General features: G+C 45.5%; 2 protein-coding genes across 2 annotated transcripts; both read right to left on the reverse strand.

Moving 5' to 3' along the window:
• Positions 1-381: 381 nt before the first annotated feature.
• LOC124661391 (pectin acetylesterase 3-like) lies at positions 382-7,554 on the reverse strand. Its single transcript, XM_047199248.1, has 10 exons — positions 7,524-7,554; positions 6,990-7,292; positions 2,321-2,403; positions 2,114-2,243; positions 1,747-2,035; positions 1,540-1,654; positions 1,346-1,423; positions 1,006-1,111; positions 776-915; positions 382-693 (listed from the first exon to the last, which is right to left on the reverse strand). Exons 2-10 carry the CDS (start codon positions 7,186-7,188, stop codon positions 592-594), a joined length of 1,242 nt encoding a protein of 413 aa, XP_047055204.1. The 5' UTR covers positions 7,189-7,292; positions 7,524-7,554; the 3' UTR covers positions 382-591.
• Positions 7,555-7,797: 243 nt separating this feature from the next.
• Positions 7,798-12,077, reverse strand: LOC124663697 (protein ABC transporter 1, mitochondrial). The gene is made up of 8 exons (XM_047201373.1): positions 11,560-12,077; positions 11,219-11,444; positions 10,984-11,136; positions 10,689-10,847; positions 10,040-10,199; positions 8,818-8,927; positions 8,478-8,594; positions 7,798-8,378 (listed from the first exon to the last, which is right to left on the reverse strand). Exons 1-8 carry the CDS (start codon positions 12,075-12,077, stop codon positions 7,989-7,991), a joined length of 1,833 nt encoding a protein of 610 aa, XP_047057329.1. The 3' UTR covers positions 7,798-7,988.
• Between the last annotated feature and the right edge of the window lie 640 nt (positions 12,078-12,717).

A 12,717-nucleotide genomic window follows, 5' to 3' on the forward strand; every position in this document is an offset into this window, starting at 1 on the left:
ATATACGGTTTGCACGGCCGAACCGAGTGCGACCAGCACTACACATCTCATTTTGGCGGGACTGACCATTCAGCTCTTCCCTTTCTGGCTCCTGCGACCTCGCCGACGGCGATCTGTGTAGGCCTTTTCAGTTTCAAGCACAACTGAATTAACTCCTAGCAAAATTCCACAAGACCTTCCATGAGGTGGTAAGCAAAATCAGTTGTAATCGAAACCACCATAAATATGGCTAAAATGGGACAAGAAAATTAGATATTCTAGTATGTAAAAAGGCTAGAAAATTCAAATTATCTTCCTAGACAACTTTCACTGATGAATCTTTTATTTAGTCGGATCACCAAGACCGTTGCTACCTTTGATCAACAAACCCAGCAATCATTCTGATCATCCGAAGCCCCGTCATTTACGGGGGCTGATCTCATGTATGTTGGATAAACAAGATGAACAAGACAAATGATTGAAAGAGAATGTTCATATCATCCTGCCTTAATTCTCCATTGAAAATGAGCAAAACCTTTCATTGGGTTCTAAGTTCTAATCACACGACAAGTCTATGCGTTCGAAGCAGCCCTAGCTTGCAGGATCTTCTTCTCATATGATGTGACGACATGTGTTGTCGCAAGGGTAGGGGCAATCGATCGCCTTCACTTCGGCCCTGCCAAAGTACCAGTCACCCACCGATTTCGCTATCCCCTGTGCTTGCAAAAATAACACAATTTATATGCATGAACAAATAACAAATGTGTAAAATGTGTCTGAGAGTTGGGTTCTGTACCTTGTTCTGAATGGCAGGGGAGCCATTCCAGGTAGCCGGCAATTCGGACTGGCAGTGGGAGAAACACGAGTTTATGAAGAGCCCGTTGCTCTTGGAACCGGAGAAGCTTTTAACAGATGCCACCATCTGCTCCCTGAAATCTACGAACGTATACGTGCACACAAAATTGGTTACTCAGGAGTTGTGCCGATCGATCTTCGTTTCACTAGATATGTATGGTTCTTCTTTACCTTGCAGGAACTTTATCTGAGATGCGTTGCAAGCTGAGCGGTTAAACTTGCAGGCTCGCCAGGCGCCGCTGGGGTCTGCTTTGTTCGGGGCCAAACTTTCCTCGATCTGATTGTTTTTTCAACACCATTTTTTGGAAACAAAAAATTGATTCCTTCCGGTAGTGTACAAGAATTCAAATAAATTTATTTTTTTTGTCAAAATTTTCCAAAGCTTTGATTGGATTATTTTAGTCAGTTTCATGTGAATCAATTGGCCGCCATGAAAACGGAAATCCAGTGAGTTTCATTTTCTGCCCGTGTTACAATTAATCACCTAGCAAGGTCATCCAAATATGTTTACCTGCCAGACGTCATACGCTGAGTTAAGCAGGAAGATCGGCGTCTTTATGCCGTCGATTATGTTCTGAGGGAAGAAGCACTGCAGGCACGCAAACAAGGTATCGAGAGGGTCAGTTGAGACTTGAGGCAGAAAAAGTCACAAATAATGAGTTCTCTTGCATCCATTGCATGCCGATATAGCTAGGTTGTACGTACCGAGGTGGCGTCGAGATGGTCGGTGCATGTCGGCGGAAGGTTCTTAGCCACTCCCTGCATGTACACGATGTCAGCGTAGTAGGATCTCAAGCTGCGGCCTCCGGAGATGTCCACACTGCACACAACGACATAACCGATCAAGAAGGTGAGGTGAGTCCGTGATGATGCATGATACGATGTGGCGATCGAGCACTTGAGTAGACGTACGCGTCTAGGAAAAGGCCAGCGTCGGCGAGGCATTTGACGGTGGTGTTCCGGCCGGCGAAGAAGGCGCCGAATTGGTCGCAGTGCAGTATCGCCGCCAGGCCCCCGGCGGAGCAGCCCGTGAGAAGCACCTGATCGGCCGAGGCCATCCCGATGGAGAGGAGGTGCTGGACGGCTTCCTCCCAAATCCGCTGGCCCCGGAAGTAGAGCCCGGTGCCCTTGTCGAAGGTGTCGCCAGCGAAGGACGCGCTGTCGCAGTACCGGATCTTGACCCGGTTCCAGTTGTAGAAGTCTGCACTGACAAAGAAGCGATGAATATACATTTTGTCCATGGCTTGCATTCATCTTTTGCAGATGATCGAGTACGGACCTGGATTGTCGGCGGAGCTGGCGCTCATGATGCCGGTGAAGGCGATCTGCCGCTCCATGAAGTCGGAGGAGCCGTGGCGGCTCCTTGTCCGGAACTTGCACGTCCGAGCGTTGCTGCACCACCCGCCTCCCTGCCATGAGCCACTCACTGTCCATCAGCATCAGCTATCTATCACTTGGATGGATAGGTTCGGATTGGGCAACGCACCTCGAGGTTGATGATCCAGCTGTTGTTCCCTGCCCCGGAGCCTGGGTCTAGGTGATAAGCCGCCGGTGTGCCATCCATGCACACTGCAATAGGATCATTCGATTCACTTCAGGAATTTCGCTCATGATGTAATTTTTCTTTGGCAGGCTAGAGTTTTTTTAGGGCGAAACACGCTTACTTTATTGATCAATAATGTTCAGGGATACAGATAATATTATGTAGATGGATTAGCCACCGATGGCGTCCTTCATTTTACACCTAATGCGTGCTTTGCTAATGCTAGACTATGTTCCTCGATGTTTGATCGTCTACCTTTGTGTACAACGTGAGATCTTTAGCTGAAACCTCGATCTCCTAGATGATACTTGCATAAGCGCCACCACTACAATTTCTGATGTCATCAATTACTCCCTTACAATCACATGCAATAAAACCCTTGGTGTAAGCGAGATCAGCAACCAATGCCAGTGCCTCACGAGTCACGACAGGCTAGCGCTTCCAGTACTGCCGGGTCCGAGACTCCAATGACAAAGATTGGTGAAGCTCCAAGGAAGCACTGAAAGAACCGGAATTTGCTGTCCTAGATACAGCTCCGTCCACCTTTTACCTTCAGAAAACCTTCAGGCGCTGGAGTCCATTGAGAGTCTAGCTCATCCGGCTGACTCCGAACTGGAATATGAGATTTGCATACAGTCTTTGCTTCTTCTATGTCAGCCATAAATCTTTGGACGGCGGGCTCGAAATAGAATAAAAGGCCTCAGAGATCAGAGTGGTGCAATGCGAGAAGGGACTAACCAATTAAATCCGTTGATTTCTGATTATTTTGCAGGTTTATTTACCACTGAAGTCGATGAACCAGATCCAGATTTAATTGAGAAAGTTGTACCAAGGGTGAATAGGGAGATGAAGCCATATACGGCGGAGGAGGTTAAAAAGGCGCTAATTTCAATTGGTGATATGAAGGCCCCTAGGATAGATGGCTTGCATGCTTTATTTTTCAAAATATGCTGGCACATCTTAGGGGAGAGTTTGACAATGGAGGTTTTGGAGGCTATAAACCAGAAGAACATACCTCAAGGGTGGAATGATACTATTATAGTTCTAATTCCTAAGATTGATTCGCTGGAGCATATATATATCCCAGTACAGACCAATCAGCCTTTGCACTGTTCTTTATAAGGTTATTTCCAAGATGATTGCAGCCAGATTGAAATTAATCCTGGAGGATGTCATATCTCAAGTTCAAAGTGCTTTTGTGGGCCAGGGAGGCTAATAACTGATAATATCCTTCTGGCTTATGAATGCATACATAAAATCAAGAACAAGAAGATGGGAAAAGAAGGTCTTTCTACGGTGAAATTGGACATGCATAAGGCGTGCGATCGTGTGGAGTGGGTGTTTCTGGATCGCATGGTTGTGAGGTTGGGTTTTGACAGAGAGTTTGTGGATCTCTTATTAGCTTGTGTAAGATCTGTCAAATACAAAGTGCACTACAATGATCAAGAGACGGAGGAGTTTATCCCCACAAGGGGACTTCGATTAGGTGATCCGCTTTCACCTTATTTATTCCTTATTTGTGCAGAGGTTCTTTCTAGTGCTTTGGCTCATAGAGAGGAGGTTCGTGGCATTGAAGGTGTTCGGGTGTGCAGAAATGCATCATCAGTTTCCCATTTATTATTTGTTGATGATTCCCTTATACTGATGAAGGCGAATATGATTAATGCAACCTCATTGAGACAGGTTCTGGATCAATACTGTGCAAGCTCAGGACAATTGATGAGTGAAGCAAAGTGTAGTATCTTCTTTAGCCCTAATGTGGAGGTGGAAGTGAGAGCTCAGATTTGTGCGGAACTGAATATACAGAGGCTATCTCAGATAGGTGCCTTGGGCTCCCTTCTATGGTGGGGCTTGACCGAACTGATAGTTTCGTTTATCTTCTGGAAAGGATCATTGAGAGGTTAAAAGGATGGAAGGAAAGATTCTTGTCGATGGATGGTAAGGAGATATTGCTGAAAGCTATTATCCAAGCTATACCAGTTTTTGCTATGGGAGTGTTCAAAATCACAAAACAGTTGTGCAAGGACATTAATGATGTCATGGCTGGTTTTTGGTGGGGAGATACGATTGATCACAGAAAGATGCACTGGTTTGCATGGTGGAAGATGTGCATCCCAAAGAAGTTGGGAAGTATGGGCTTTTGGGACCTCCATTCTTTTAATTTAGCCATGCTAGTAAAACAAAGTTGGAGATTGTTGGAAAGGCCTGATTCGTTGTGTGCACGGGTACTCAAAGCAAAGTACTACCCAAATTCAAATCTTCTTAATGCGGGACCAAAGAGTGGATCATCATACACTTGGCGGAGTATTGTGGCGGGTTTGCAAACGTTTAAAAGGGGCCATATTTGGAGAATTCGTACTGGTGAAAAAGTAAACATTTGGGAGGACCATTGGATTCCCACAAGCCTGACGAGGAAAGTCTACACATCAAGGGGACATATAGTGCTGAGGACTGTCGATGAGTTTATAGACCCGACCACAAACAACTGGGACGAAGAGCTAATTAGATATTGATTTATCCAGGTGGATGCGGAGAGAACTCTGAGGATCCCCTTAAGCACAAATATGACCGAGGACTTTGTGGCTTGGCATTACACAACAAATAATATATTTTCATTTAGTTCGGCTTATCATATTCAAGGAATCACTTGTTTGGAGACACACTGAGAAGGAGAGATGGACAGGGTTCAGCTCAAGTCAATCCAGTATGGGAAATATTGTGGAATCTGAATATTCCGAGTAAGGTGAAAATTTTCATATATAAAGCTTTGCATGAGGTACTCCCTGGTATGGCTATTTTAGCAGTGCGACATATCAAAGTATCACCTCAGTGTCCTATTTGCAAGATCGGGCCAGAAGATATTGGTCATATATTGTTTGGGTGTTCGAGAGCAAAGGATGTATGGAGAGAGCTGGGTGTTTCCGATGAGGTAGAGCATGCAGTGACGATGGAGAGATCGGGTTCTGTGGTTCTGGAAGACATTCTACGATCGCCAAATACTAAGGTACCTAATCTACAACAAGTCTCATTACATGAAATCATAGCAGTGGGAGGTTGGTATATCTGGTGGCAGAGAAGAGAAGTAGTGAAGGGGAAAAGTATTAGTCCTCCAAAAAATTCAGCTTTTGCAATAAAGGCTATAACTGCTAATTATGAAGCTGCAAAGATGAACTCTGTCGAGAAAGAGCTCAAGTGGTTAAGACCAAATAGGGGAAATCTGAAACTGAATATTGATGCATCCTACTACCCTAATGGATCTGGTGCTGTAGGTGGGGTATTGCGTGACAGTAAGGGAGAATTCCAGGGGGGTTCTGTCAGCCTTTTGATAATCTGCTGAGTGCGGCGACGGCGGAGGCTAGGGTGTTGTCTGAAGGTTTGTTGTTTCTTGAGCGAATCGGATGTTCGTCATGTCAAGTTGAAGCTGATGCCCTTGAAGTGACCCAAGCTTGTAACGGAGAGGTGGACATTAATAGTCCCTATGCAATCCTTGCTGAATGTTTCCAAAAGGCTAGCGAGATGGAAGAGATCGCTTTTCTGCATTGTCATAGGGAAGCAAACCAAGTGGCGCATGAGTTGGCAAAATTTGCTTATACTACTAGAGAGAACAGGGTGTGGGAGGGTGATCCACCTGATTTTATTTTGCCCTTTGTAACGAATGATGTGATTCTGTTCACAACCATGTAATTGTAAGGGGGCTGGAAGGTTTTTAATGATGCATCTTGCTGACCTTAATATATATGTTATGATTTCAAAAAAAAAAGTTGATAGTGGACTCTGAAACTCTTATTTATGTATCGCTTTTCGACGCGCATACAAGGCCTAGTGGGTAGGAAGAAATATTCTTGGGCCTCTCACTCTACGCAGGCCTTTGTCCAGCCCAATCGGAGTATAGACAGCCCTACTCGCGTACATTATCGGGCTGGACCAAATTGTCTACGAGCCCCGAGTGCCTACTCTTTTCCCAGATTAGTCTTCTGTCAGCGTCGACAACAGTGGACTAGTCTGGGACTATCCGGCTACAAATGCTCAACTGCATGCGTACATTCCTTATCGTCGAGTCACAATCTACCATGAAATCCACCACTTTGCAGCCATCGATCCTATCTTGACAAAGTGACAACTTGCATATTCCTGCAAATCATCCTTGTGCGAGCTAGCTAGGATAGCAGCGCGGCGAGTACATATCATGGTGGAAGAGAAATACTGAAAGATACGGCCAACTAGTCAAGGCCCAGCGAAAAGGGGATGATCCCATAGTGAGAATATTAGGCAGCCTAATTTTATTGGTATTGAATGCAAAGTTTCAGAAATGCCAACCAAAAAGATACGGCCCTTTACGTGAGGTAGTACCTACCACGAAAAATTACACTTAAGGCTAATTAAACCTACGTGAGAAAACTGAAATGGTTTCCAGTTTATGTACTATATATACTACTTTAATTTGAATATATATTCAGAAATGTTTATATACCAGCCGCTATGGCTATGCATTCGCTAGCCAGCAAGCTGAATCGATTAAGCAGATAATATTATACATAGCACGCAACACAAATAAAAGGAAAGGAGCAGACGATCGAACGAGAAGAAACGAATCCAAATGCTTAGTACATACCGGCTCCCTTCTCGACGGAGGAGTTGAGGAAGGTGATAGGCACCATGATGTTGGGTGGCGCCGCCCCGGTGGAACGTCGCCGGCTCCTCCTCCTCCTCCTGCCGGCGCCGTACGTCTGTTGGTCCGCCGCCTGCACGCAGGTGCTGGCGAGGAGGAGAAGAAGAGCGAGAAGTGCCCATGGCCTGACGGTCGTCTTCATCTTGGCATCAATGGACGGAGCAAGATCGCACCGATCAAGAGGAAATCAGTGGGGTGGGCGGATATTTAACGCACGCATAGCAAGGGAGTGACACACCTATATAGCTACAAATAAATAAGGAGTAAATCAAGCAAGAACCTAATTGAGGAGTAGCGTGCTTCCAAATAGTATATGGACACCGCATAGACAAATCAACTGTGTTAATTACCTGCCAGCTAATTATTTGGGGGCAATTTTGGCAGATAATTATTAATCAGTAGAGAAGCATACATGCAGACCAGGCACTCAGGCAGGCATGTAGGCTGTAGCATGCATGATTATGACTGGACATGTACCTGGGTCATAAACGGCAAGGGGGAGCAGAAGAGAAGAGAGAGTGAGCACGCGCATGTACCAGCCGAATCGGTTAGAGAGAACAAATCTACCTACTGTGAGCGCACGCATATGGCGATCGAACAAATCTACCTACTGAGAGCGCACGCATATGGCGATCGAATAAGAGGAAAACAGAGTGCGTGTACGTATTGAACAATTGATTATATGCTTGCGTGTACGCTGGTTGGTTTCGATGCCTCACCGTCCGCAGATGACTACATAAGTGCTCATCTCGACAAAAATCACATCACTTCAATTTCCATGTTATGGAGAATATGATTTGTCACATTATCAGTTCAGTCTGAACTTGAATAGAGAAGCCGATTGCAAAACTTTCAACAACAACAAAAAAACGAGCTGCAACTAGCATGTATCTAGTTGATGATTTAGAAAGAAGGAAAGAACAAATCACGGCTTTCATGTTTCTACACAGTGCTTGAAGGAACTTCCGAGTGATCCTCGCTGAAATCGTATTGCTCGTAAACCTCCAACAGCATTTCTCTACAGGGAACAACTGCACCAATCTTGATGCAGGCCAGGAATGCACCTGACAGCTTCCTATGGAGGCTGTAGACTTCATCTGGAGGCGGAGTCATCCTGTGCTTCAGCATGGTAGCACCAAGGTTTGAGACACTGTGCGTGATGTTGTTTGCACGGAAGTCGTGGCCACCAGGTCTTGAGAATGGCACCCCAACGATGAAGGCCGCCTCGACATGGGCATCCAGCATGACCTCCGGCTCCTCGCCTGTGAGAAATCCCAGTCTGCGGGACATTTCTAACACACCGTCTCTGTCTCTATTTGCACATGCAACTACCTGGCAATACCACAATCAGACAGCATCTTGAACACACTAAAATTACGCAAATGCAAATTGAGTTTTTAATGGATGCATGGATTAAGAGTCACTGCTTACCATACGAAGGTAATCGTCTACAAACTTTTTAGGGAATTCACGGGCAGCCCCAAAGTCAATAAGATTAAACTGCCTTCTAGAATCATCATAAAGGAAATTGCTCCAATTTGGATCAGTCTGCATAAAAAGAGTGGTCAGAAATAACCTTCTGTCTGCAGTATCCAGTTACCCTAAAAAGGTAGATTGCACGAGAGGAATTCTATACTTTCATCAAGCGCACCACAAATGATGAAATGATATTTTTTTTGGATTTTAATGTCGATGCAGAATACATAACTAGCAAGCTCTACCATGTTCATTATTTAGAAATTCAAAAGAGGGTATGAAAAGCAAAACATGCCTGCATAAATCTGAAGACAAATAACTCCTTTATCGTCAGTTCAAGAAGTTTACATCCAACATAATTGCGGGTTTCCTGGCTTAGTACTGCCACCTTATCGATAGGAACTCCTGTACAGAACCAGCATATAGATATACAGTTGTTAGAACACTCCGCCATAAAAAAAAGGTTTGTGCAGACAATATGTGCTCATCTCCCAACTAAAATATAAGGATAAAGTTTCAGTCAATTAGAAGTTTATGCAAAGAAAATTAGAACTTGCTTTGTGGACGTGGATCCAGACAGCAGAAGGAGCATGCATCACAGCAGCATAGTTAGGATCAAGGATGCAATTGAACTTTGCGAGGCATTGCGAGGCATGTGTTAGTAGTCCAGTAAATGCTGAGTGTGATTATAGTTAGTTCAGGTGCTTTATACTTTTATAGAAACTAAGATACATAGCGTATCTGGTTGTCAGGACTCAATTTTATCTGTTAGGCTCGGCTCTAATTAAGATGAGAACTTACATCCACATCTCGCAACCTCATTGGTTGTTTTGTTCAGTTTTACAAGCAAAATATTAAGATCATGAGCAATCAGACAGAGCAGTTCTGCTCTTGAATGGTTACTGAGGCTGTTGCAGCATAGCTGCCTCAGCATAAAAATACTAAAAAGTCCCTTACTGAAATTATGTCAACAGATAATGATTTGTATTCCAATGTGAAACTATCTACAGAATATATGATATATGGTTACTTCAAGTTTATGGTATGAAATACCATAGATATGGCTCATGCTCCATATCAAAATGCTATACAAAAGTTTTCAGATACCCATATTTACAGTACTTCAAACTCTTGGTCTGGCTTGTATTACTGAAATAATGCCCCCAGCAGAAAATGTTTTGTATAACACTGTGAACCTATCTACAGAATAAATAGAACAGGTACTTCAACTTTTTGGTACAAACTATGAAATGCTAGAGATAATGGTTCATGCTCTCTATCAAAATGCTATAAGAAAGTTTTCAGATGTCAATACAATTTCTTTGTCTGGCAATAATATAGCATGCTTAGCTTTCACATGATACTGACAGTTCTGATTAAATATGCCATAAAGGTAAAATTACCCCATATCAATTTTTGAATTGGCAAGGATTAAAAAGAAAAATCATTAAGAACTTACAGCATTGTAAATGATACAATTACATGAAAAAATATGCAGAATGAAATATCAAAAGCACCTGGAACAAACTCTGATGTCAGAATCTTTTTGCTTGACAATTCATCAGTGACCTTAGGGACGTAATAGCCCTCACTATCAGAGAGCAACTCTTTGTACCGCTTCTGGTTACTAGCTTCTATGACATAGTCACATTCCCTTGCCAGCTCTTCCTTTGCGACCTGTATAACATGAACATGGAAGAGAATATGCTCTGTCAACTGAAAATTTGCAACAACTATTGACATGAATACTTTAGCACAACAATACTGGAAACATATGACATTAGGATTTAAATAGCATTGTTTCAATTCAGAACTCATAATATGACAAAATATGCGGAGAAACACTGTGAATGACAGTAATATTTTGCATGACTTCAGAAATTTCAAATTTCATTCTGATTATAGCTGAATACGAAGTAAGAATGGGTTTATTATTCCATATACAGCGTACAGCATCTGCAAATGCCACAACATACTCTTATGTACACTACTTCACAAAGCACATCTCTGTACCATCATTTGCAGAATAAATACCATTTTGAGAGACAGAGTTTGGACAAGGACAAATATACGTTAAAACAGTAAGCATATGTAAAATGAGAAAAAATAATAAGTGAGATGGTGAATTATCCATGCTGCTTTCCAAATCTGATTTTGTTTTCTTACCTTTATAGCTCTATCAAGGAAAAGACCTTTGGGGATGAGATTTGTGTAAGTCAAGAGTAGCCTAACATTCTCGATATCGCTTTCTATACTGTCTGCAACCCCAGGATACTGTATTTTCATGACAACATCTGAACCATCCTTCAAGACTGCTCGATGGACCTGATCAAATGGAGAGAATGAACAGATAAGCAAAAGACTGCTCAATTCTCAGAGCGGAAAGCTCTAACTGTTGATGACCCTCAAAAGAATGAAATATCGTATGCAGTTATTTAAAATACAAGAGGGGCAGACCAACCTGTCCGATACTCGCCGCAGCCAGTGGTTCGTAGTCGAAACTCGTGAGCTTAGAGGACCATCCTTGACCCAGCTCAGCGTCAAGGACGGAATTGAGCTGCTTGCTGGGCATGACATCGGCGCCTTGACGGACAATATCAAGAGCTGCCAACACCTATATTGAATCAGCACCATGAATCCAATGGCACATCACGAGCACATAACGATAGACAAATAGCATCGGGTTCGGGTAATACCGGCGGGGGCACGAGCGATTCGTCCTGGATGCTCAGCATCTGCCCCACCTTGAGCGCTGCTCCCCGCATCCGGCACAGCGCAAGGGCAACGCGCTCGGCGTTCTGGTCAGACAAAAACGGGGAGAGTGCTGAGCGGTCACCATCCGCAACCGGTGTGCCGTACATCACCCGCCGGGCCGATTCCTGGAGGCCTCCCCACGCGAGACCGGCGCCGAGACCTGCAAAGCTTAATTTTTTCCGGCAGAGCGCCTGGGATTTAGCTGGCGTGGGAATCATAGATTGATAAAGTAAAGATGAGCATTTCGTTCGGTTCGATTTGTTGCAGGGTGTAATGGACTGACCCGAGGGCTCGGGTGAAGGGCGTGGAGGGAACATTCCGCTCCCTTCGCCGGCGCCTCTTCTCCGCCGGCGCTGGCGAGGGGGTAGGCGTGGGCGACGATGAGGCCTCAGGGCGAAGCTCCTCGTCGTTGGATCTATCGACCACCGAGGCTACGCGTTCAGCAGCATCTGCTTCTGCGGCGGCTGTATCGGTGCTTGTGATCTCCAGAGTCTGGGCGGGTTGGGGGGACTCGTGAGGCAGGAGCTGCTGGTCCAATGGGGGTTGTCGCGGCGGGGCGTCTTGGTGGGAGAAGTAGACGACGGAGGAGGAGGAGGAAGGGCGGGAGGATTCGGCTGCTGCCCCGGGGTGGGGTCCAGGAGGAAGGGGCGGCCGTCGCGGGGTGCCTCTGGTGAGGCCGGCGAGGTCGGTGGCTGCGAGGAGGGCAGACCTGAGGACGTCGCGAGCGGAAGAGCGGCGGGCAGTCTCGCGGGCGACGAGGGCCGCGCCGTCGATGAGGCGGCGGAGATCTCTGGAGGCCATGGCGAGGCGAGGCGAGGGAAGGAGGCGCGTGGATGGCTTCGGGACCAAGAAGACGGTTTGCTTTTTTTGGGCCGTGGTCGAAGTTAGTGTCGGGTAGGCCCACGCCCACGAATGGCTTCCGGCTCTCCACGGCTCCTAGTTCCCCGCCTCTTGGGGTATTTTGGCCACGTCTACCAGTACTCTTGTCCTTGCTTCAGAGGAAAAAAAAGAGGTAATAGTAGTAGTAGTCTTGTCTCGTCTTGCAGAAGCCACAGCGTGGGGCTCAAAAACGGACGGGCGCTAGGATCAGAATCTCTGTGCATAGGCGGTGGCGCTTGGTCAAACTCTATCTATTCGACGCATGTACCATTGTCAGCTATCGCGCTCGCGCTCTCGCTCACGCGGAGAGCCCTAGGCCTATGACCGTTTGCTAGCGGACAACGACCGAGACATCGGAGGAGTAGAAGATGACGCATCCACCTTGCCTCACGTGGACACGCCGCAGCCAGCCGTGGCCAGCCGCGGTGTCACCGGCGATGCCAGGCTTAGATCTCACCTGAAACAGGGATGATATGGCTGGCCGTGGCATCCTACGGTGAAGGTGACGAATAAGCTTTTATTTTGCAAAACATATGTAGACGCTCATATATATACGTACATA

The sequence above is a fragment of the Lolium rigidum genome, chromosome 6 (assembly GCF_022539505.1).
Source record: "Lolium rigidum isolate FL_2022 chromosome 6, APGP_CSIRO_Lrig_0.1, whole genome shotgun sequence".
Classification (NCBI taxonomy): domain Eukaryota; kingdom Viridiplantae; phylum Streptophyta; class Magnoliopsida; order Poales; family Poaceae; genus Lolium; species Lolium rigidum.